The sequence below is a fragment of the Lonchura striata genome, chromosome 13, assembly GCF_050655825.1.
Source record: "Lonchura striata isolate lonStrDom1 chromosome 13, ASM5065582v1, whole genome shotgun sequence".
Classification (NCBI taxonomy): domain Eukaryota; kingdom Metazoa; phylum Chordata; class Aves; order Passeriformes; family Estrildidae; genus Lonchura; species Lonchura striata.
This window is the reverse complement of record NC_140715.1, coordinates 18669670-18692592: the sequence shown is the minus strand read 5'-3', so window position 1 is coordinate 18692592 and position 22923 is coordinate 18669670. Positions and strand designations below refer to the sequence as shown.

General features: G+C 50.5%; 1 protein-coding gene across 2 annotated transcripts in view; it reads right to left on the bottom strand.

The window, feature by feature from the left end:
* NEURL1B (neuralized E3 ubiquitin protein ligase 1B) overlaps window positions 1–22923 on the bottom strand; it is a 129902-nt gene that overhangs the window by 21967 nt on the left and 85012 nt on the right. The window contains exon 1 of one of the 2 annotated variants that reach the window (XM_021532125.4): window positions 13553–13678. The exons of the other annotated variant lie outside the window; for it this stretch is intronic. Within the exon in view, the coding sequence (XP_021387800.1) occupies window positions 13553–13583 (31 nt within the window). The 5' untranslated portion in view covers window positions 13584–13678. Of the gene's footprint in view, window positions 1–13552; window positions 13679–22923 lie in introns of those variants that run through there. 2 annotated transcript variants of the gene reach the window in all.

The window sequence follows — 22923 nt, the reverse complement described above, 5'->3', positions numbered from 1 at the left end:
AAGAGTAGCATTCTGGTCTAGAAACACAGGAAAACATCCCACTAAAAAAAGATGCATCCCTCTTTTCCTTAGCTGAGGTTTTTAAAAATGCAGATTTCTCTGCTAAGCTGTGAAGGCAATCTGAGAGGCAGGTGGTTGTGCAACACTTGGCTGCTGCATGAGATCCTTTTCCGTGATATTTGCAGGAATTAATAAGAGGAAACAAGGCCCACTTCAAGATATTAAACTGTCCAAACAAACAAAAAGAAAATACAGTCATACCATTAATGGACACACCATGACCTCAGCCCCCTTCCTTCATCTCAAATGCCTTCAATTATTTCAACACAAGAAGGATTTGAGCAAGAGAGGTTTATTTTTAAGCCTCTGTGTCAACCTTAATTCCAGTGGGGTTTGAACCCAGCACACCTAAATCAACATCAGCATTTTTCTCCCTTTATTCTTTCTGTCTTTGTGGTATCACAGCCAAAATATGACAGAGGCAGGTGAACCGAAAACAATCTGGAGATGAGACACAATTCCTTGCGTTGTTGAAAAGCCAGAAAATGATGAAAACTATTTTTTTTTTGCTCCCTGCCCCAGAGGAAAGAATGCCTGGGGTAAAGGTGTGAATTATAGAGCAAACAGCAGCGCAGTGGCCAGGTCCAGGCAGTACCAAGCCCTAATTTACAGTCTGTTTTCTCACTTTTTTAACGTGGAGCTTGGGCTGCTGTTCAGCCCAGAACTCCTTTGGTCGATACCTTCCCAACAGTTCACTGCAGAGCTGCCAGTTGTTGTTATAGTTACAGCTGTATTTTGGGGCTTTTCTGTAGTTTTCATTGATCATTTCCACCTCTAAACCCCAGTGCACAGTCCAACAGCACTCCTTGGTAACTGTGGAATTGGGACTATTAGAAATCCCACATGAAACAAAAAAAGCAGCTGCCTAAACCCTCCCATTTCCACCCAGATGTCTCTTGTTTCAATTAACAGAATCAAACTAATTCAGAGCCATTCACTGGCCTTGTTTGGGCTTACTTGGAAAAACACACCTATAAATCACATCTGAAAAGCTGCAAAGAGAGAAAGAATTTGTTCCTCTTTGGACAGATCTTTCTGCTCTTTTTTTTTTTTTTTTTTTTTTGGTAGAACAAAATTTTACTACCAAACACAAAACGCACAATTATGTGTTGACAGCTCGCAGCCTCTGTTGGTTCTGGCCACAATAAAACACAACTCCACACTGTGCCTCCAGTTCTTTGAAATTCAGGGCACCCAGAGGCTCCCATTTGCATCATCCTCCTGGGATCCTCAGCTGGAAAAGGGATTCCAAATGTACAGGGAGCTTGAAGTTACCAAAACAGAGCCACACTGGGGGTTTCCCTGGTCCCAAATCCATCAGACACGGAGTGTTCTGGCTTTCACCATTCATGGAGAATTTTGAAATGCCAGATCAGAACAGAGCTGCAGGAAAACCAGCAAAGAATCCCAGAATCACTGAGGCTGGAAAAGCCCTTCCAGCCCATCGAGTCCCAGCTGTGCCCCATCCCCACCTTGTCCCCAGCCCAGAGCACCCAGTGCCACCTCCAGCCCTTCCTGGGACACTCCAGGGATGGGATCCAAACCTCCCTGGGCAGTTCCAGTGCCTGAGCTCCCTTTCCATGGGGAAATTCCTGCTGATGCCCACCCTGAGCCTGTCCTGACCCAGCCTGAGGCTGTTCCCTCTCATCCTGGGTGTCCCCCTGGCTGTCCCCTCCTGTCAGGAGCTGTGCAGAGCCACAAGGTCCCCCCTGAGCCTCCTTTTCTCCAGGCTGAGCCCCTTCCCAGCTCCCTCAGCTTCTCCTCATGGAACTTAAAATGAGATCTACAAGGAGCTGGGAGCAAGGATTTGTTCCCAGTCTGAAGGACACATTTCTGCTGGTGATTCAGGTTCAAGCAGCATTTTCCTCTCCGGAATTTGAGGATTCTTAAGAGTGCTCCCAGTATCACTGTAAACCCCCCAGGATTATCCAAAAGACAGGGAGAGTTTGGGAAAAGCCTTGGCTGGGTAGGGACGGAGATCTCGGATGTTGAGTGTGTGGTGATGAGGGACAGCTGGAGATGTCCAACAGCAACCACTCCAAAGGATGCAGGAATGGGCACAGGAAGGGAAAATGCAGGAATATGGGCACAGAAAGAAATACAGGAATATGGGCACAAAAAGGAGAAATGCAGGAATGGGCACAGGAAGGGAAAATGCAGGAATATGGGCACAGAAAGGAGAAATGCAGGAATGGGTACAGAAATGGGAAATGCAGGAATATGGGCACAGAAATGAGAAATGCAGGAATATGGGCACAGAAAAAAATACAGGAATATGGGCACAAAAAGGAGAAATGCAGGAATGGGCACAGAAATGGGAAATGCAGGAATATGGGCACAGAAAGAAATACAGGAATATGGGCACAGAAAGGAGAAATGCAGGAATGGGTACAGAAATGGGAAATGAAGGAATATGGGCACAGGAAGGGGAAATGAAGGAATCTGGGCACAAAAAGGAGAAATGCAGGGATGTGGGCACAGAAACAGCCTCAGCACTGCCCTGCCCATCACCTTCAGACCCCACAAAGGAGGAAAGCAGGACTGCTCCACGTGTCCAAGACAAGGAGGCAGGGGGCAAGTCAGGGATGGAGAAATCATGGTCAGAATCCAGAGGCACTCAGGGAAAGCTTCTCCCTCCTTCTGGGGCTGTGCAAGGAGGTCACACCATTAATCTCATCCCAGAGGAAAATCTGAGCCAGTGGCTGAGGGCTGCTTGACGTGGTTTGGAGAGGATTCCTCCAGCCTGCCCATAGACTTTGGTATTTTATTTGGTTAATTTGCACGGGGCTGTAAACATTGACGAAATAGGAATGCATACAGAAAGATGCTTTGCAAAGAGTTTGGTTTAAAATGAGAAGTGGTGTTGGCCTCTCAGGGAGGAATGTCCCTCTGCCCTCTGCTTTGGAGGTGGTCAGCTGAGTGCTCCACGAGGGTGGGAGAAACGAGGAGCTCGCCCAGGGAGCTGGGAAGGAAATTCTTATTTTTGTTTTGCTTCTCAAAGTAGCTTTTAATATTTCTAAGAGGCCTTTTGAAAGAAACACAACCCCTCGAAACATAACTTTGGAAAGGGGCTCCTTTTGAATCAAAATAAATTTTGAAGAAGAAAAATGTGAACACACTCTTACCAAGTGAAAAGCCGCAGCTGTTCCACACAGGGCTGGCAAGGCAGGGAGAAATAATTCACAAATAATTGTATTAATTAACTATCAGAGTGTCCTCGTGAGCCGATGGGAGACCCCACACGCTGGACTCCCCACAAAAGGGAAATAATCTGTATTGCTATTAAAAATCTGCCCTGGAAACCATCAGATTGAGGGAGGAAAGGACTATTTTAACCAATTTGTTAATTACGAATATTAAAGAAATCAAGCTTTGAAGCTTAGTTCATAACCAGTCAAACTTCCACTATTGTTCTGCTCAGGAAAATCCAACTCTGCAGACAGCATCTGTCAATCTGATCATTATGTGGTTAAATGAGGGAGAAAAAAAAAAAAGTGCTCACTCTCACCTGCAAAGGCTATCTGAGCCTTGAAAATTTAATTTGAGTTTTCCTTTCTAGATTTGACTGGTCAAGTTAAACTAGAAAGATTATTCATGGAAAAGCAACCGCAGTTGGTTACTAGGATACAAAAAATCACTTAGAATGTTCCTCCAATGAATAATCCCAAGCAGAACACACACAAATTCAATAAATTATGAATTTCTCGGTCTCTCTTACATAAACATTGGGGTTGCAGAGGCATTTCTTGGAAACCTTTAATATAAATTCATCTCTTAATGACTGTGCTCTAGCAGAATAAACAGAGGGGATGGCTGAGCCCTGCAGGTGAGCTGCATCCTTTGTCTAGACATGGAAGTTCTGGCAGCAGGCAGCGTGCCCGGGACCAGCAGATCCATGGAATTTGGAATAATCTCAGAGCAGAGCCTGGAATTTGGCACGCTCACAGGCCTGGGCACAGCGGGTGACGTCAGCAGCAGACTAAGCTAATTTGGAAGAAGGCAATTCTTATTCCTGAAAAAAAAATTAAAAAAAAAAAAAAATTAAATCCCCTTTCCTGCACAATTCCACAGATCTGAAAGGTCTTACATAAAGCACTTGTCAGATGTGTGAAGGCACGAGGCAGAGTTTAGGCTGGAGAAGATCTCTGAAGATTATTGAGCCCAACCTCTGAGGAAGGCAGGGAGAAGTTTTCCTGCATCCATCCGAAGTTTTCCTGCATCCATCCCAGGCCCCCAGCCTGGCACAAAGGTGGGAAAAGCATCCTGGAATCTTCCAGAGCCTTTCCTGAGCCACTCTGGCATCCTTGGAAGCAGCACTCGGGCTCGGGAAGATGATTTTGGTCAATGAGTAAAACCAACCTGGGTTTGGACCTGTCTGGGCTGTGCATGTCCCATCCCACCCCTTCCAAAATCCCTGGATAGCACCAACCCCAGGCACAAACCCTGCTCCAGGGGCTGAGATCACTTTGTATAAACTTTACCCAAGATTTCCTTGAAAGTGAGCCTTGTCCTCCTCACCCTCTGCCTTCGGGCAGCTTGAGCTGCTCTGCTGCTGCCAAATCACTCAGTAATTGCTGTTTAAAACCTCAAAAATCAGTTGCCCAGGGTGGAGATCTGCCCTGAACCCTCCACTCCAGGAGAGAGCCACCAAATTCTGAAAAACCTGCCAGGAGAAGATGCTCTTCATCTCTACGAGCAACAGCTTAGAAAATTAATTCTGTTTAATTCTTGGAAACCTTTTCACTTGGCAGGACAAACTAATCAAGAGGTTTTGCAGGTGTCCTGAGGAAAGGACCACCACAGGACAGCCCCTGAAGAGGTCACAAGGGGACACAGCTTTTTGCAAGGAGCCTACAGGGATTTTCAAACCCACCTTTAGCCCTGGTTGTCCAGTTCTACTCATTCCATTCCTAGCTGATGAATCACAAATAAACATAACTTGTTCTTTTAGATCTCCAGTGATAGAACTATTCTTATTTATTGTATTGCACCAAGGCTTTGCATGGTTGCTAACCTGCCTGAGAGAGTACATGCTCAAAATTCCTGGTCCTGTCTTCTCCCCAAAATTCACTGCAGCCTCTGAGCTGCTCCCCTTACAGAATTTTAGCCACCCCCAGGACACTACACCAGGCAGATCTCCAGTAGAGTTTTGTATTCTCAGGGGAAAAAAAAAAAGCTCCATCCAATCGTGTCAAGTTTAAGACCCCAAGAAACAGCAATTTTCCCTCATTAGGAATTCTGCTTTCAAGCTGAGGAGATAACTTTTGAGCTGCACTCCATCAATTCCAGAAGACATCAAGCTGAGCAGCTGGTGTCCCAGTGAGAGCAGAGGAGATAACAGGCTCAGGAAAGCTGCTGCCCCAGTGCCACTTATCTCTGAGCAGAGCAGGAGAAACTTGAATGGAATTATTTCATTTGCGCCGCCAAATGGGATATTCTATCTTTTATCTTTGGCTTCTCCAGGCAGGGCCTAGAGGATTCAATGTTTGAGTTATGGAGGAGGGCAAAAATCAAAAACCTTCATTCCCTGGCATTTGGAAACCCTCTGAAAACTTTTGCTTAAGTGAATTCTTTCTTGACTGATTGTTTTCCCTGTGTTGCCACACAAACAAAAACCAGAGCTTTACTTTCATGTGTCTATTTATTTCTCCCACATAATCATTAGGCATTTTCCTATCAGGAGTACAATCACAGGAAAATGGTTAAAATAGGAGAATTCCCAAAGTACAGAATTATCATTATTATGTAAAAATCCACAATAAAACCAGCAAAGTTCAAAAATGAAGCCTGTTCCACACAACTATCCAGCCAACAACCCTACAAACACAACTCCATCCATCCTTCTCCCCTCAAAGCATCAGCACCTCTTAAAAATAATCCTAAATAAGATTTCCCAGCTGCACTGGGAAGGCTTTGAAGTGCAGTTGGATGGTTTTGTCTTTAAGGAATCTTCCTGTGCAATTGAAGCAATACATCATTTTTTATCTTCTGATTTGATTTCCTTACAGCAGAAGGGTGCAGAAAGGGAAAAAAGAAATGGTTTTGCTGGAAAGGGGCAAGGACTGGGGGCAGATCCTCCCAGCAGGAGATTCCTGAGCTGCTCCATTGCCAGAGGTCTGAAAGAACCCAGGGAGAAAAAAGCTCCTGGGTGGAAAGCAAGCCCTGCTTACACAAAGCAGAGGAGGAGATCTCCCTGGACACAGAGGGGAAAACAAATTAACAAGCAAGAAATCACTTTCTCCTCCCTCCCTCCTCCCCAGAGCCCCACTGCAGCTGCTCAGACACCAGGAATTCGTTTTCCAGCACTCAGTAATTGAGACAACAGGGCACCCAGGTCTGAAGGGAACAGCTGGCACAGGTAAGCTGAAATAAAGCTATCTCTGTGCCAGGGATTCCTTCTTTTTCATCATACACAGGGAAAATAAACACAGCATCACCAAGATAGGGAAGAACAGAGAGTAAACAGCATCTCCTTCCCACCAAAAAAGTCCTCCCATAGGCACAGAGCTCATCTAAGGGAGCCTGGGGAAAGGCCTGCTGATGGGAAAGGAGCAGGGATGGGAAGGAGAAGTGGTGGAACCTCACTAAGGACACCAAAACACCACTGGCCCAGGGTCTGTCCCCTCCAGGGCACAGCAGATGGTGGCACCACACATGGGAGGAGAAGCTGCCTGAACGAGGGGACAGAACAAAGTGTGGAAATCCTCCTCCAGCAAAACTTCCTCCAGCTGCTGCACACAGAGGGACTTCCCTGAGAGGTGCCACCAGCCAGGCCCTTCCCCACAGCCCTTCCCCACTCCTTGGAGGCTGAGCACACCTCTGCCCTCGGGATCAGTCTGCAGAATTTGGGTGCCAGGGAGTCCCAGAAGTGGCCCAGGAGCTCCTGAGGAGCAGGTCAGCCCTGTGGTTTGGCTCCTGTGCAGGACACAGCAAAAAACTGCTCCCAAAAACTGCCCCAGGCAGGGTTAGGGAGACAAACCCAGGAGATAATAACATGGAAATGTGTCGGATGATGCCCTTTTTTGACTCAGAGATGGGGTAACTGAGAGGCGTTTTAAAAATCTTTATTCTATTTTCAGTCTCATGAGAACGGTGAGACAATAGAGATGCAATAATTCACGCCATTCTATGAATCCATTTCCCACAGGAATGCAAAGGGAAGAGATGGAGGATCTCACACACCTTCCCCGTGGGGAAATTGAGGTGGGATCTCACCGGATGTTCCAGGGAATCTCATCCAGCAGCACACGAAGCCACCCCAGGCTGTCCCCACTGTGCTTGGTTGTGCCAATTCTCCTGCCTGCTCCTCTCCTGAACCCACCTCATCCATCAGGGTGACGTGCAGGCTCCACCTCAGGAAAGGCTGCTCCTAATTTAGCTGCCAAGCCGCACAGATAGGCTCTGTAAACAGCGGGATGCTGAGGAGAAGGGAATTGTTTCCTTTCAAGGCAAACCCTGCAGCAGGACACCGCTGCCCCAAAGTGCAGCTCTGCAGCCCCAGCAGGAGCTGGGAGGTGAAACCCGCTGCAGCTCAGAAAACTGAAGTTTAGATTTGCATTTAGCTGCTGATTTGCACCTAAATGCAAATCTCAATTTCAATTTTCCTAATTGGAAAGCCAGGGAATGAGGCTGTGCAAGGAGAGAGAAGCCTGGCATAAGCCTGGCACTGACTCATCCCTCTCTGTCAAACAAACATTCCAGCCTGGCTGCCTGGAGTTAAACACCTCAAACATCCTTAGGCACTTCCATAGGTTGTCAGATGATTTCCTCTGCCTTCGGGGAGGGTTTTGCCTCCCCAGACAGACTCTGGGTTGGGATTTTCAGTATCTGAGGACCTGCTGACACACAGGTCCTCCCGGCCTGCAGCAATTATCCGAAGGAAAAAAAATAAATAAATAAAAGGAGGGAAAGTGCTGCTTGCCAGACCTCTGAGCAAAGCAATTCCCCTCTGGAGCAAAAATAATTTTAAAAAATAAAAATAAAATAAAAAATTTTTTAAAAAAGCAAGAGAAGGCACCTGCCCAGCACTACCCAGTGGAGAGCAGGGAAAGCTCTGGCTTTAATGACACACTTGGCACTGTGCTGAGTGTGAGTGACAGCCCGTGGGCCACGGGGCATGACACAGCTCCATTTAACACAGTCCCAGGGGGTGATGCCTGCCTGCATTGGAGCACAGTTGTTCCTCCAGAGCCGAGGTGCCAAAGGCTGAATTCATGGTGCCAGTTGGCTGCAGCACAGTCTGGGGCATGTACAGTGGTTAAAGAGAGTGCTCAGTGCACAATCAGCTCTAAATCCCAGCGAAGGCTGAGCAGCTTCACAGGTTTCCTTTTGAAGAGTGGAAGAGCAGAAGGTTGCTAAGAAAGCAGTGAATTTTTTTTTTTTTTCCCACTTCTATGACTTTCCTCCAGGAGATGCTTCATAATTAATTAACTCTGGTACCCCCATGTGAGCCAGGGTTTCCTGCCTTCCTTACATTCAAAGCAATCCTGTGATAAAGCCACTTGCTCCAAGGTTACTCAGGAAGTCATCAAAATCACTGGCAGACTCTCAGAACCTCAACTCCTAAAAGATGCAGAAAAACAGGCAAAATGGGGCTGGATTAACACCTGCAGTTCGTGTTGATCAGCATGGAACCAAACCCAAAGCAGGTCCCTTTTTCACTCAAACCTGAAGTGGTATTTTGTCGTTTTCTTGAAGTCAGACTGGAGTCAAATCAAACAATTTCCTGAACTCCTGACAATAACAAGAACTCCTCCCACAGTGCATCACTAGCAGCTGAAGGAGGAGGGACCAGAAAACACATCTAAACAGAAGTGCTCCTTCAAGTGAGATTTTAGCCCCTGGAAAAGGCAGAGAGGTCTTTTCCCACTGCATGGACTTTGCTCCTCATTTCTTAGAGGAGAACTGAATCAGTATTTTGAAAAGTCATACACAGAAATGTCTTTTTTAACCCACAAGCTGTAAATTCCTGCAGCTCTGCCATAACCGGGACCCTTCAACCATCCCTGTTTGGCCTGGCAGATGGAAGCACCAGCCTGGTGAAGGTCTGAACTTGGGATTTCTGCCTTGTTGAGAGCAGGTTAATTATTAGAAGCCTTTTCCTTAAGAATACAAAATAATTTCTTGCAACAAAGTCGCTTCTGCCCAGAACAAGCCCCATTCTCCCTCGTGTTTACCAGACACAAATGCCACTCATACTTGGTATTCCTCGCAGTTGTGAGGAAGGCTGTGGGAGAAGCACAGCAATCAGATCCCAGCCAGATTCTAAAAAGGGAATTTGGCTCCTTTGTTAAATACCAATGCCCCTATTTGGGTCAGGACCAACAGCTGGATCCCAAGTGGAAAGTCCTTGCCTTGTGCCTCGGGTGGTGAGTGCCTCCTGTGTCCCAGCAGCTGTCCCCCTTCCCCTGCCACCACGGGGACACTGCTCCTCACAAGGGTTTCCCTGGATCACAGGAATTTTCCCCTCTCCCAAGCCTGCCCTGCTGAGGTCCTGGCATCTTCCTGCTCCCACTGGTTATTAACCCTTTCCTGAGCCCTGTGGGTGCCTGGAGAAAGGAGCCCCATGGAGAAAGGAGCCCCATCCATGATGCCAGGGTGCTTTGTGCTGCTCCCTGCCTCTCTCACCCCAGCTCCAGAGAGATTCCCTGCAGAAACCCAGGCACAGAGCCACAAACCCCACAGAACCAGCAGCTCCAGAGAGATTCCCTGCAAAAACCCAGACACAGAGCCACAGATCCCACAGAACCAGCAGCTCCAGAGAGATTTCCTGCAGAAATCCAGGCACAGAGCCACAGATCCCACAGAACCAGCAGCTCCAGAGCTATTCCCTGCAAAAACCCAGGCACAGAGCCACAGATCCCACAGAACCAGCAGCTCCAGAGAGATTCCCTGCAGAAACCCAGACACAGAGGCACAAATCCCACGGAACCAGCAGCTCCAGGCCAGGCCAGGCACTGCCCATCACCTGCGGGAGCCAGGAGAACACCGTGCCTCAAAAACCAACAATTCCCTCTCGCCTCGCCCACCTACCCGCAAAATCACCTCGGGCCATGGGAGGGAGGGGAGGGGAGCAGGGAAACAGCGACATCCATTCCCAGCCTGTGCTGGAGCTGATCCTCCAGGAGATTCCCAGCCTGTGCTGGAGACGCTCGAGGGGAGCAGGGAGACAGTGACATCCATTCCCAGGGAAACAGGGAAACATCCATTCCCAGGGAAACAGGGAAACATTCATCCCCAGCCTGTGCTGGAGCTGCTGGAGGGGAGCAGGGAAAGAGTGAAACATCCATCCATTCCCTGCCTGTGCTGGAGATGCTCGAGGGGAGCAGGGAGACAGTGACATCCATTCCCAGGAAAACAGGGAAACACCATTCCCAGGGAAACAGGGAAACATCCATTCCCAGGGAAACAGGGAAACACCATTCCCAGGGAAACAGGGAAACATCCATTCCCAGGGAAACAGGGAAACACCATTCCCAGGGAAACAGGGAAACATCCATTCCCAGCCTGTGCTGGAGATGCTCGAGGGGAGCAGAGTAACAGTGAAACATCCATTCCCAGGGAAACAGGGAAACATCCATTCCCAGGGTAACAGGGAAACACCATTCCCAGGGAAACAGGGAAACACCATTCCCAGCCTGTGCTGGAGCTGCTCCTGCAGGAGGTGCCGGAGCCGCTCCCGGAGCATCCCGAGGGCTCCGGGGCAGCCCGGTGGCAGCACCCGCGTGTGCCGCGTGTCACTTAGCTGTCACCCCGATAAAGAGCGACTTCCAGCAGCACCTCAGGCCTGTTGTTAAGCGCATCTGACACATCCCAGCTCTCTTCCCTTCCAATGGCTGCCCAGGAGCTGCCTCTCATTAGCCACAGCCTCAGGACTCCTTTCCGTGGCTGTTCATGCGACCAAGCCCATCGTGTGCTGAGCATCGGAGGCTCGGCAGACACGAGTTTCCCAAGCTCCCGGCACGAATCCCTCCGGCACCGATAGCGTGTGCTCTTGCATCGCCCCACGGAAATGTGCAGAGAAAAGGATGAGGCTGGGCGAGCATTTAAAGGTGCAACGAGAACGGTTTGTTCGAGCACATTTGGGCAAAGTCAGGTATAAAAATGAGTTGTCTGCAATAGGGTTTCCAATTGAATTCTGCTGTTTGAGAAAAGCGTCGCCATTTCTGTATAAAACCTGAATTGTTGCTTGTTTTGGCTTTTACAGGTCCCTCCACATTCCCTCTGCATTTGGTTGCATTGAAAAGGCTTTTTCTACCTTAAGCTATTTATGGTGAACAAAACGACCAAAGTGATTCTGCAGTGAATCACGAGCAAGCAAGTTTCAGTTTGAATGGGTTCTGTTTGATTGTTTGGGTTTTATTAAGAAGTTTCTTCAGTCCATGGGACAGAGAACAATTCCCCTGTCAAAATGAGAGTGAAAGTGCCTTGCTCAGTCTGCAGGGTGAAGAAAAAGGTGCATTTTGGACCGAGAGAAGGAAAGACTTAATTCTGACTGATTATCTTGGAGTAATTCTAAACAGCCCTCACATTTATAAATGGAACTTCATCCAACCATTCAGTCTCCCGGAAAAACTTTCTAATTTTCAAAAGGGCTGTTCCAAGAACAGTTCTAAACCTGCTTCCCTCCACAATGCCATTTGGATAATGAAAGACAAACAATCCATCCAAAATTCAGTTTCATATGAAAAATTGCTGAATGGGGTCCAACCCGACAAGAGACGTTCATAAACTTCCAAACTGCAAACCTCCAAAAGCTCCTCAGCAGCCACAGGCTAACAGCTCCTTTGGACTGTCATTCCTCTTGTAAAAAGCGAACTGAGTTTGGGGGAAAGACACATTTCCAGCATCATCCAGCCCTCAGCAGAGGCATTCAAGTGTCCTGCATAGCTTTGCCTTGCGCAATTTGACAAATGTTTGCGAATGGACCATCCCCAGCCGTGCAATCCTCCCAGACAGGAGGGACACGACTGAGATTTTCTAGGCCACCAGAACAAACGTTTGAGCTGGGAGGTCTCCATAAATCAAGCCTTCATTTTTTAAATTTTTTTTTTCCCCCACCATCAAACTTTTCCTCTTTAACAACTCCTTTTGAAAGCACCGCGAGGAAGTCCTGAATCGCGGAGCTGCGGTTGCAGCTGATGTCATCCCTTTTTTTAAATTCACGTGTGGAAGGCTGAGCATGTGGAGGCTGCTCAGGAGAGACTGTTCTAGCAGCAGGCAGAAGGGCTGGTACAACTCCCAGCCTTCTGCAACAGAGCTCTCTACCCACCAGGTTCAGATATTTTTTCTTTGGGAAGTTCCAGCCTGACCACTCTGCTGACCCAAAGATGTTTTCCTGGCTTTTTTTATTTTTTTTCCCCCTCCCAGGTCTTTTGCATGTGCCCCCAGTTGAAAAGCCAACCCACAAAATACATTTTCTCAAAGGTCGTGCACTCCTCACCATGCCTTTATTTGCCACTTGGTGAAGCATTGAAAAAAAAATGAAAACTTCCTTATTGTGAGAGGAGTTAATGTCCCATTTAAATGTAATAGAGAACGAGAGGAGATGCAACTAGAAATCTAATCGCTGGTTCATAGCTAAACCACGAGCTTAGCAGCTTTCTTTTGTGCCCTGAAGGTCCCAGGCACCCTCTCTTTGCAAAGACAATATATGGCACATCCAAATGCTAATCTATTCCTCTCTTTATTTCTATATTCAGCTCCCTGGCTGATTACAGGCAGACGTGTATGTGTTCAATAGATCCTCCTGCTTCTTTAAATAAGTTTAATAATACCCTTTTTATTTATGGGAGCCTGAAGTACAAAAGATGCAATGCAGGAGCTCTGCAAGAGCAGAAACGAGAAGAAAAGCGGAGTGGCTGAAGATACAGCCTGGCAAGGGCTCAGTAATTCAACCCTGTTGATTCTATAGAGACCAACTGCTTTTATTATGCACAGATTCTCCGAGCGGGGGGGTGGGGGGAACCCCACAGTTACGAACTTGCAGAGGAAAAGAATCTGTACATCTCTTGTCCAAGCGCAGAATTGGCTAAAAATGCAGTTTTGAAGGCAGGGCAGCCCACCGAACATTTCAGACCTCAGCGCAGTTTTCGTCCGGCCACTCCGAACCACTAAGATCTCTCCTCATTAAAAAGTTGTGTTAAAATAAAAAAAAATAATAATAAAAAAAAAAAAAAAAAAAGCCGTGAGGAGAAGGGGAAATGAAGCAGAAAGCCCCTGCGAGGGCTCGGTGCGAGGGCTGGGAAGCGCCGCTGCCGCTGCGGGATCAGCCCCGCTTCACCCCGCGCCCCGCATCCCCGCCCGCAGCGCCGGCAGCGAGCGCATCGCAGAAATTCCTGCAACGCCCGGCTTCTCCGGGGCTTGCCGGCACGCTCGGCTTCTCCCGGGGAGCCTCGCCCCGGGGAGGAGCGGCACAGCCGCCGCCGCTCGCCCGCAGCATCCCCGGGGCAGGACGCGCCCCCCGCCCGCGGCCCCGCGGCCCCGCCGGTACCTGCCAGCGTCTTGTGCACCGTGTTGCCCATCGCTCGCTCGCTCGGCGGCGCGGCGGAGCCCGGGGCCGCCCGGAGCTCCGCAGGGCCATGGACAGCGCCCGCCCCGCCGCCGCTCCGCGCCCGCCCCCGCCCCGCCCCGCGGAGCCGCCCCGCCCGAGCGCGGAGCCGCCGCGCTGCCCCCGGCCCTGCTCCTGCGCCGGTGCCCCTGCGGGATGTGCTGCTCTGACCCTGTCCCGGTGCCCCTGCGGGATGTGCCGCTCTGACCCCATCCCTGTTCCCATCCCTGACCCGGTGCCCCTCCGGGATGTGCCGCTCTGACCCCATCCCTGTTCCCATCCCTGTCCCGGTGCCCCTCCGGGATGTGCCGCTCTGACCCCATCCCTGTTCCCATCCCTGTCCCGGTGCCCCTGCGGGATGTGCCGCTCTGACCCCATCCCTGTTCCCATCCCTGTCCCGGTGCCCCTGCGGGATGTGCTGGTCAGACCCCATCCCTGTTCCCATCCCTGTCCCGGTGCCCCTGCGGGATGTGCTGGTCAGACCCCATCCCTGTTCCCATCCCTGTCCCAGTACCTCTCTGGGATGTGCCTCTCTGCCCCCATCTCTGTCCCGGTGCCCCTCCGGGATGTGCTGCTCTGTTCCCTGTCCCTGTCCCGGTACCTCTCCGGGATGTGACACTCTGGCCCCATCCCTGTTCCTATCCCTGTTCCCATCCCTGTCCCGGTGCCTCTCCGGGATGTGCCGCTCTGCCCCCATCCCTGTTCCTATCCCTGTTCCCATCCCTGTCCCGGTGCCTCTCGGGGGTGCTCCCCGGGGAGCACCCACTGGCACCTGGCGGAGGAGCAAACACAGGCCCGGCTCTCCCCGGAGCCCCCAGAAACCCCCGACAAGACCTTTTGCCTCTCCCTCCTAGAGAAAAAGAAAAAAAAAAATCCCCTTTCTCCCGTAGCACGGCCACACCTATCCATCAGCTCTCTCCCTCTCCGTGCCATTTCCCGGCGGGTGACCTTGGCTAAGCCACTTTGCATCCCGGTGCCACGGCTTCCCCACCTGGGAGCTGAGGGAATTAGCAGCGGTGTTGGTGATTAGTTCGAAGCAGCGCGGTGAGGAAGGACACCTCAGCCCACAGCCGACAGCTCAGCACTGACAATATCGGCTCCACTGACAATATCGGCTCCACAGCCTCCCTCCTTCGGATCTCAGCCAGAAAAATCACCTTTGGGATGTGCTCCCCACCGGAGAAAAGCAAAGCTCCCTGCCCTCCCTCCTCCTGGCCACCCTTCTGCTGCCCGAGGGGTGACAAGTGAAGGTGCCAAGGCTTCCCTCCCTCAGGCAGCTTCCAGAGTTTTAAGACTTTAGAATTGGGAGCCTCGGAGCTCCAAAATATTCTCTAAAGCAGCACCTTGGGGTGATGACACGGTGCAGTGTTGGGGAAAAGCCACCGTGCCCCTCAGCAGGAGTGACATCTCTGGATTATCACATAACCTGGGACACAAAAGGAAAAGTGGGAAGAGGGGGAGAGCCAAGGAATAGTAGCTCGATAGCCTGACAGAGATCAGCCTCTGATCTATTATGGAGAAGCTAAAATAACAAGCCTTTAATCCCTAGATCATGTTGAACAGGTCAAGTGTGGCTCGGGAGATGAGAGAGGACAGAAAAAACCTAATTTCCAGCATTTTTTCGCTATCATACGGATTTGTTAAAAATGGGATTATTGAGTGAGACACCAGCAGCTGTTCTTAAAAGCACCTGCACCCATCTGCTGTCTCCTTAGGTTAGCACATGTCTCCCACTGCCTTTGGTGCAGGAGCTGTCAGAGGAGCCCCGTGCTCCTCTTCGGGGACAAGGGGAGGGTGGCAATGTCACCCTCTTGGCACAGAGGGGAAAGTCCTTGTGTCACCAGGCAGCGGGGAATGGGAGGCTTCCTAATCGCGGCTGCTTTCCCTCAGCAGGGAGTGGCAGTTGTTATTTTAGGGTTTAAATTCGCCTTCAAAAGCCGCCGGCAGCAGGCTCTACCCAGCCGGGGGCTGCTCATGTGTGTGCCATGTGCGGGCTGGGTGCCACCTCCCAGCCTGTCCCTGTCCCTCCTGCCACACCCGGCCACACCAGCCCACAGACTGCCCGTCCCAAGGGTGTCCCAGCCCTTCCTCCTCCCCAAAACGAGGTAAAAATAGCAGACAATAAAATGGAAATGCACCTCCTTGGGACAGGGAGGCTGCCTGCAGGAATGCAACCAGCGCTCCTGGCTCTTGGCATTGTAAAAATTGAGTTTGTTAAAATAACCTTCTTCTCACGATGTAAAATAACACTCCTGGGAAATGGTTCAGCAAGGAGGATTTTCCTCCTTGCTTTCATCCCTCATGAAATGAGGATAACGTCACTCACCTTGCCTGCAAAAGGGTTTGAGGTCTAGTGGTGAGAATTGCTGGGAAGGATTTACCCTCCCCAGAAAGAGAGAGTAAAAGAGAGGCAGGACTGGACGCTGAGCAGCGCTGCAAAATCAGCCTGGAGAAAAGCAGAAACTGCCCCAACCAGGGCTCCACAGATGAAGGCTCATTAGCATTTTAAGATTCTTTCTGCTCCAGCGAGTTTTGGTAACTCTTGATCAAAAGACACTTCAGCAATTTCCTCTGCATGCCTCTGAGGAAATGTCCTCCCTGTCTCCCCCTGGCTGGCCAGGCACAGCCTGAGCTGCACACAGGGCTGGCATTTGCTTTGCTACCTGCACTCCCATAAATTCAAAACAACCTCACCTAAGCCCCTTCCCAGCAATTCTCACCACTAGACCTCAACCCCTTTTGCACACAAGGTGAGTGACGTTATCCTCATTTCATGAGGGATGAAACCAAGGCACAAAGAACCCAGATTTGTACAAGGTGACAGGCTGGCCATGGGCAAACTCGGGAGCAGAGCTCTGGCCACGAAACCCAGCTGGATCCAGCATGCAGGACTGGACACTTGCAGCTGCACACTGCTTCTGCATTTCCTAGTGCTCCCCATGACAAATTCATCTTAGTGGGATCAGTGGAGTATGATCAGGATAATGTTATGCAAAGGAAAAAGTCTTTGAGAGGCTTTCTGTATCCCACTGATGTCAGACAGCTGCTTCCCAGCTCACTGTAATCACTTCTAAATCTCACTGTGCAGGGGTGTGTACCCAGGCCTTTCAAAACAGACAAAAAAAAAAAAAAAAAAAAAGGAAAAGAGAGACAAATTTCTTCCTGAATCAAAAATGTGATGAATTTCACTTGAAGTTTGCCACAGACGGGGATCTTACACAAACCCTTCTCTCAGCACCCACACAGGCCAGGCCTCTCCGAGAGGGAAATATTAGCAGTCGTATAAACACATTTGTATAAATGTAATGTTCCCAGAGATGCAAATAGCTTACAGGGAACAGCTACATTTCCACTGATTGCTAGCAGCCCGCCACGAGGAACTCTTCTTTCAGCATCAGATGGGTTGCATTGTCTTTGTAAATCCCCCGGGAGCTCGAGTTTTGGGGGCTGAAAGCCCTGGGAGCTGTAAGGTAGCACTGGGAGCAGCTGCCATCGGTGTCTGGAACAGATGGCAATAAATAATGACACACTCGGCTCTCCCAGCAGCAGGGGGATAAAACCCTGAGCAATCCGTGTGCCTGTGGGGCAGGGAGCCCTCCTGCCCCCCAGCCCAGACCCCGGTTCAGGGTGGGATCAGCTTCCCTGACCCCAGAGCCCAGCTCTGCTGCTCCCCTCTTGGGCTGCCCACTTCTGTCTCACTGACAGCTCCACGGAGATCCCGGGGAGCTCCCAGGGTGATCTGTCCTTCCCCAAAACCAGATTCCTGCCTGCAGAGCTGTGCCCAACCCTGCTCCCCGTGTGCTGCCAGCTCTCATTCCCATTTCACACCCTGCACCCCCAGCTCTGGATTCTTTCCTTTCTCTCTGACTAAATCTGAGGAGATGCTCAGAGCATCCACTTCTCTTCCAGCTCCATCTGCCTGGAGCTCTGAGGCTGCCCAAATCGCCTTCCCTTCCATCACACCTCACCTTGAAACCTCTCCTGCTTAGCAGGAGCTCCCTGGGAATTCTCAGAGGCTGCAGATGGAAAATGCCCTGGAAAAAGACGTGAGGGGACTGTCCCAGCCTAAAATGCCCTTCCAACTTGCAAACAGCACCGTGTCCAAGAGAGTGCAGCTCCTCTGAATGCACATCAGTGACATTCAACACATTTTCTTCAACAGGTGCTTATCCAGCATGGAGAAAAATCCTTCCTCCTGACACGAGTTCATCTCCCTGGCTCTGCTGGCTGGTTTCATGAGCTTCCCCCTAGAACTCCTGGCCAGCACCTTGTGCTTTTTCTCCTCCTCCTTCTGGCTGAAGGGACTGTCCAGGAGAGAGCAGATTTGCCTGATAAAAGCAAATGTAACTCGTCTCACAACTTCCCAGCCTCCGCATCTTGCCTATGGAAGGAGAGTACTAATAAGCCTCTCTCCTACTTGGAGACAAGTTGGAAAAAGAAAAAAAAATAAAATAAAAAAAAAAGCAGTTCCCTGAATTCCCATCACACACATTTAAAGAGGTATTTGTTTAGGAGGGATGCATGTACAGAGCATCCTCCAGCACCACACAAAGCCCTCCTGCCACCCACGCCTCCCGGCTGCTGAAAGCAATTCCTTCCCTCCCCTGCTCCCAGCACCAGCACAGGATGCTCAGGGTCTCCGCAGGTCACACTCACAAACTGCTTCTGACTTTTTCTTTCCCCTCTAAGAAGTGAAGGGAAGCAGGAGTTTCCAGCACAGCAGTAGGAAAATCTTGCAAAGAGCTTCTTGAACTGGCCTTGACCACGCAGCGGCCGAAGCTGTTTCCTGATCCTTGCCCTCAGAGCCTGCTGGAGATTTGGCTTATTTACCCAAAACTGGGCCATTAAACCACACTTTCTGCAATATAGGGCAGAGTGCTGCTGGGCCAGAGCTGACCCACAGGATGTGGTGCAGACAGGGAAGGGAAGCCTGCAGGGATGGGTGGATTTTGTGGTCAAACATCCAAAGGAGCAGCGAGCACCTGCCCTGCCAGGGTTCTGTGTTCAGGGTGCAGGCTGGGACGTGTGCCAGCCACGCAGGGCATGGAGAAACCACCTCTGACAAGATGCCAGAGCAGCTCTGAGCTGAGGAACATGTGGGCATTCCTGGCAGAAAGGGATTTTGCCACGGATTCCTCAGCTGCAGGAATTAAAGCCCGGGCAGAGAGAGGAAAAGGAAATGGTGAAACCACAGCAGCAAAACACAGCTCAGTGCCACTCGCAGCAGCCACGTCCCAAGTGGCTTTGGCAAGGACAATGACAGTCCCCAGACAGCAGCAGAGGTCACCAGGAAGGGCAGCAGGTGGGGTGGCAGTGAGGATGATGGTGCAGGGAGGAGCGAGGAGAGCAGAGGCAGCCAGGGAGAGACTTGGTGACAGCATCTTTTCCTGGGAAAAGTGTTCACCAGGCTAATTGCACACTATTCACGCCCGAGATAAACAAAGGTGCTTTCTCTCCCCCTTCCCATGGGTGTGGGGAGGAGAGGGGCTCCCGGGCACGATGGGCCAAGGGCCATCCCTGCAGCCCAGAAGCTGAATTCTCTAGCTGGGAGATGTCCCTTGCCAGCCCCAGACGAGTGCCCTTTCCTCCTGTGGGGGTGGAGGGTGGGCTGGGCCCATGGAAGGAAGAAATTCCAATTTGCAAACAAACAGAGGCAGTTCCTATTATTGTTAGTGGGATGTCAGCATCTCTGGTCCCCAGCCCCGCTGTCAACAAACAGGCTCACAAATGCTCCTTCAGCATCAGCCAAAATAACATCCATGAGAGCGTCTGTAACTCAGCATTCACTACACACACAACAAGCTCTCCTTCTTCTTTTTAAATCCAGTCTTGTCCACGTAATTTTAACATAAAGGAACTGGCTGTGGGCTGTGTTACCAAATGAGTCATCATTTTATGTGACAGTGTAATATGATTTCGAGAATTCTTGGCACACCAGTGTGGATTATGCATTATAATCTCTTAATTTGGACTCTTAGTGCTGTGTGCCAGTGCCTGCAGCGGGAGGGAAGGAGCAGGAGGGAATTGCAGTCCGAGCTCTGCTCCTGCTTTGCTGAGTGACCTTCACAAATTCGGTATCCTCCTCCTCCTGCCCTCCTTCCTTCGTCTGCAGAGCAGGAACACGCCTATGTCTTCAGCAGGGTCAGCTAATGCTCACCCGGGAGGTTTAGAGAACATTATATAAAAGCAAATTATTCTTTCAGTACGGGAAGGAAAGCAGAAGGACTTTCCAGTGCAACAGGCTGATCTTGGGAAAGGCTGGATCCAGCCTCTGGGTGTTGGGTGCCAATCCCAGGCTAACTGGGGACAAGGATTTTCAGATGGTGAGTAGGAATTCCTAACGGGAAACCTGGAGATTTGCAAACCGGGACTCTTTAGAAAACAAGAAGTGTTTCTGACAAATATTGATAAAATAAATGCTTGGGGAAACTCCTCTCCCCTTTCCCTTCTCCTTGGGGAGGCTCCCAGTGTCCACGTGGTGATCAGCAGCCACCACAGGGGAAGTGGAAGTGCTGTGAATCAGGGGCAGGGGACACTTGTCCACTTCAGGCTGGACTAAAATTCTGGAATCAGCTTACCCAGACTGGAAAAGTTTGGGATCAGAGCGTGCTCTGGAGATCCAAAAAACAAACCCAGAGCGCAACACCTGTGAGGGTACCCCTGATCCCCCCAGGCTTTCCATCCCCTGTGCTTCTGGGAACACAAACTGACCCACATTTAGCCAAGGGGCACTGGGCAGGCAGGAGAGCTGTGCCCATCCCCAGATCCATCCCTGAATCCCTGAATCCCTGATAGCCACCTTGCACCATTCCCAAATCCATCCCTGAATCCCTGATATCCACCTTGCACCATTCCCACATCCATCCCTGAACCCCTGATCTCTGTCTCTGCACCATTCCCACAGCCCCTGCTCTGGGATTAGAGGGAGCAGCATTCCCACAAGCCAGGAGGATGCATTTCATGAGACACGAATATCACATGACGAATTTTGGGAGACTGAGAAATCCTCCCCAGAAGGAAGAAGAAAATTCTGTGGAAGAAAAAAAAAAAAACAAAAAAACCAAAAAACCACAGAACAAAACCAAACCCCACATTTGCTGGCAGGAGGGTTTCTCCTGAGCTCTGTGGAAAGCAGCCAAGGCAAATCTGTCCGAATTGGGAGGCACTGGGGGGAGAAAACCAGGGCTGGGGCTGCCTAAAGCCCAGCTTTTGCCAGAAAACAGGACAGCTCTCCGTGGCAGACAGAATTGTTTGACCTCTGGGAGTTCTTTGGGGAGCAGACAAGTGAGAAACACAAACAGAGGAGCTCATCTGCCCCTGCTTCCAGCTCTTGCACCTGTTACTGATTTCCCCAGGCAGGGCAATGACTGAAAGGCCACTTTTAAATGCAGCAGTTGATAATATTTTACATTTTAGGTGCTCATGGGAAAACCAAACCAAACCAAGATGAATCCTGCATTTACTGCCTCTGTCACCTTCTAAAAATGAGACCAACTTTTAAAGTCTCTACTTAGGAGTTATCCTCCCGAAATCAAGCACTAAGAGAGGGCACAGGGCTACTGGATAGGCAGAAAACAATCCAGGAAAAAAACATCTTTCACTCCTTGCTCGACCTTCCTGAACTTTTCATGCATAATAAAGCAAAAAGGAGCTGACCCTTGGCGACTTGTAGTTAATTTATAAGCAAGGAGCTCTGTGGGCAGGCGGTACCCGTGCTCCTGTGGCAGCCACCAGGCACAAAGGCCCTGCCTGATGGGCTGTGGGGCAGCTTTGGGTGGGCAGGGGCAGAGCAGAGCCCACCAAGACCCTGCTCAGCTGGGCCAGAGCCACATTAGGAGTGTCCCCAGTGTGTCACCCATGGGGTGAGCCAGGGACACAGAGCCGCTGTGACATTTGCCTGGACACTCCCAGGATTTATGCAGAGAGCCCCGAGTGGCAGGAGATGCTCAGGATGTCCCCCAGCCTCGGCTGCGGGGTCACGTTTGGGCACTGCAGGGATTTCTGTGTGCTCTCACAGCTTTTCTCTGGGGTTTTTCCCTCCTGGCACAGCCTCAGCTGACAGAAAATGGGTTTTGGCTGGGGGGTTCAGCTCTGGGAGCTGTGGGCTCCCCTGGACATGCCGAGCTGCTGGCACCCCACTGCTGCCCAAAGCTGGGGGGCAGGAGGGCTCTCTGGGGGCACCTGTGGCAGGTCCCCAGCCCACCTGGCTGCTGAAGCCTCCCCTCCCTGCTCAGCATCTCCCAGAGGAGCCCTGCTCACAGCACAGCTCCTCTCAGGGCCCTTCTGCAGCACCTCTCAGCTCTGGGGTTGGTGCCAGCTCTCCCACCCCTCGTCCAGAAACCCCCAGAGCGGGGCAAAATTCACCCAAATTCCAGCCAAATCAGCCCAAAGAGCAGAGCATCCCTGAGCAGGAGGGCAGCAGGGCTGGGGTGGCAGTGACAGCTCACAGCAGTGGTGCCACCAAACACCCCGGCAGCTCACACCACAATCCACACAGCGCTTTGGGAAAAAAACTGGGACAAAAGAGAACCCAAATGAGAGGCACTCACCAGACTTGCTCTTAACTGAGAAGCCAGCAGAGCAGCAGGAGTGCTGCTACCCCTCTGGGAGCTGCAGCTCTCCCATCAGTGCCACAGATCGTCCTGGAGCTGTGGCATCCACGTCCTGACCCCGTGTGTGGACACTGCTGCCTTCATCCCCTGAGAACACCAACCCCAGTGACAGAGCCCAGCCTCAGCTGTCCTCTTCGGGGCAGAACAAGCCATGATTTACAGATTTGTATGCACACATGCCCATCTATTCATCCTTTCAGCAAACACTTCATGAAGTGTGCCTGAAGCCTTTCTGAATCGAGCAATTCTCTGCTTAGACAATCAATTCCTGACTGAGACTCTGCAGGGAAAGACATCATGTTGCAGGAATGCTGCAGAAGCTGTTGCATATACTGTTTCCTTTGTTGAGAATAGCATCCTTGCCTTGGATATATTTTTTTTTTCCTTCTTAGCCATTTAATTTCATGAAACGGGGCCCAGTTCCAGCAGGCAAGAAGATTTTGCTTCTCCTTTCCCGAAAGGCTGAGAAACCAGATTTAAAAAATGTGCTTAGTGGGCGTTTGGTGGGACGAATTCTCTCCCAGAGTTCGGCATTTTTGAGCTAGAGCAAGAGCTACATTGCATATGGTGCCTGGTTTTTCTTCTCTAGCAGGTAGCTTAGAGATTTGCTGGCTTTTCTGCCATGAAAAAAAAAATCACAGTAGCTGCTTTGATTTAAAATAAAATAAAAATCCTGAAAGAGGCTTCAGGTTAGACCTTTTG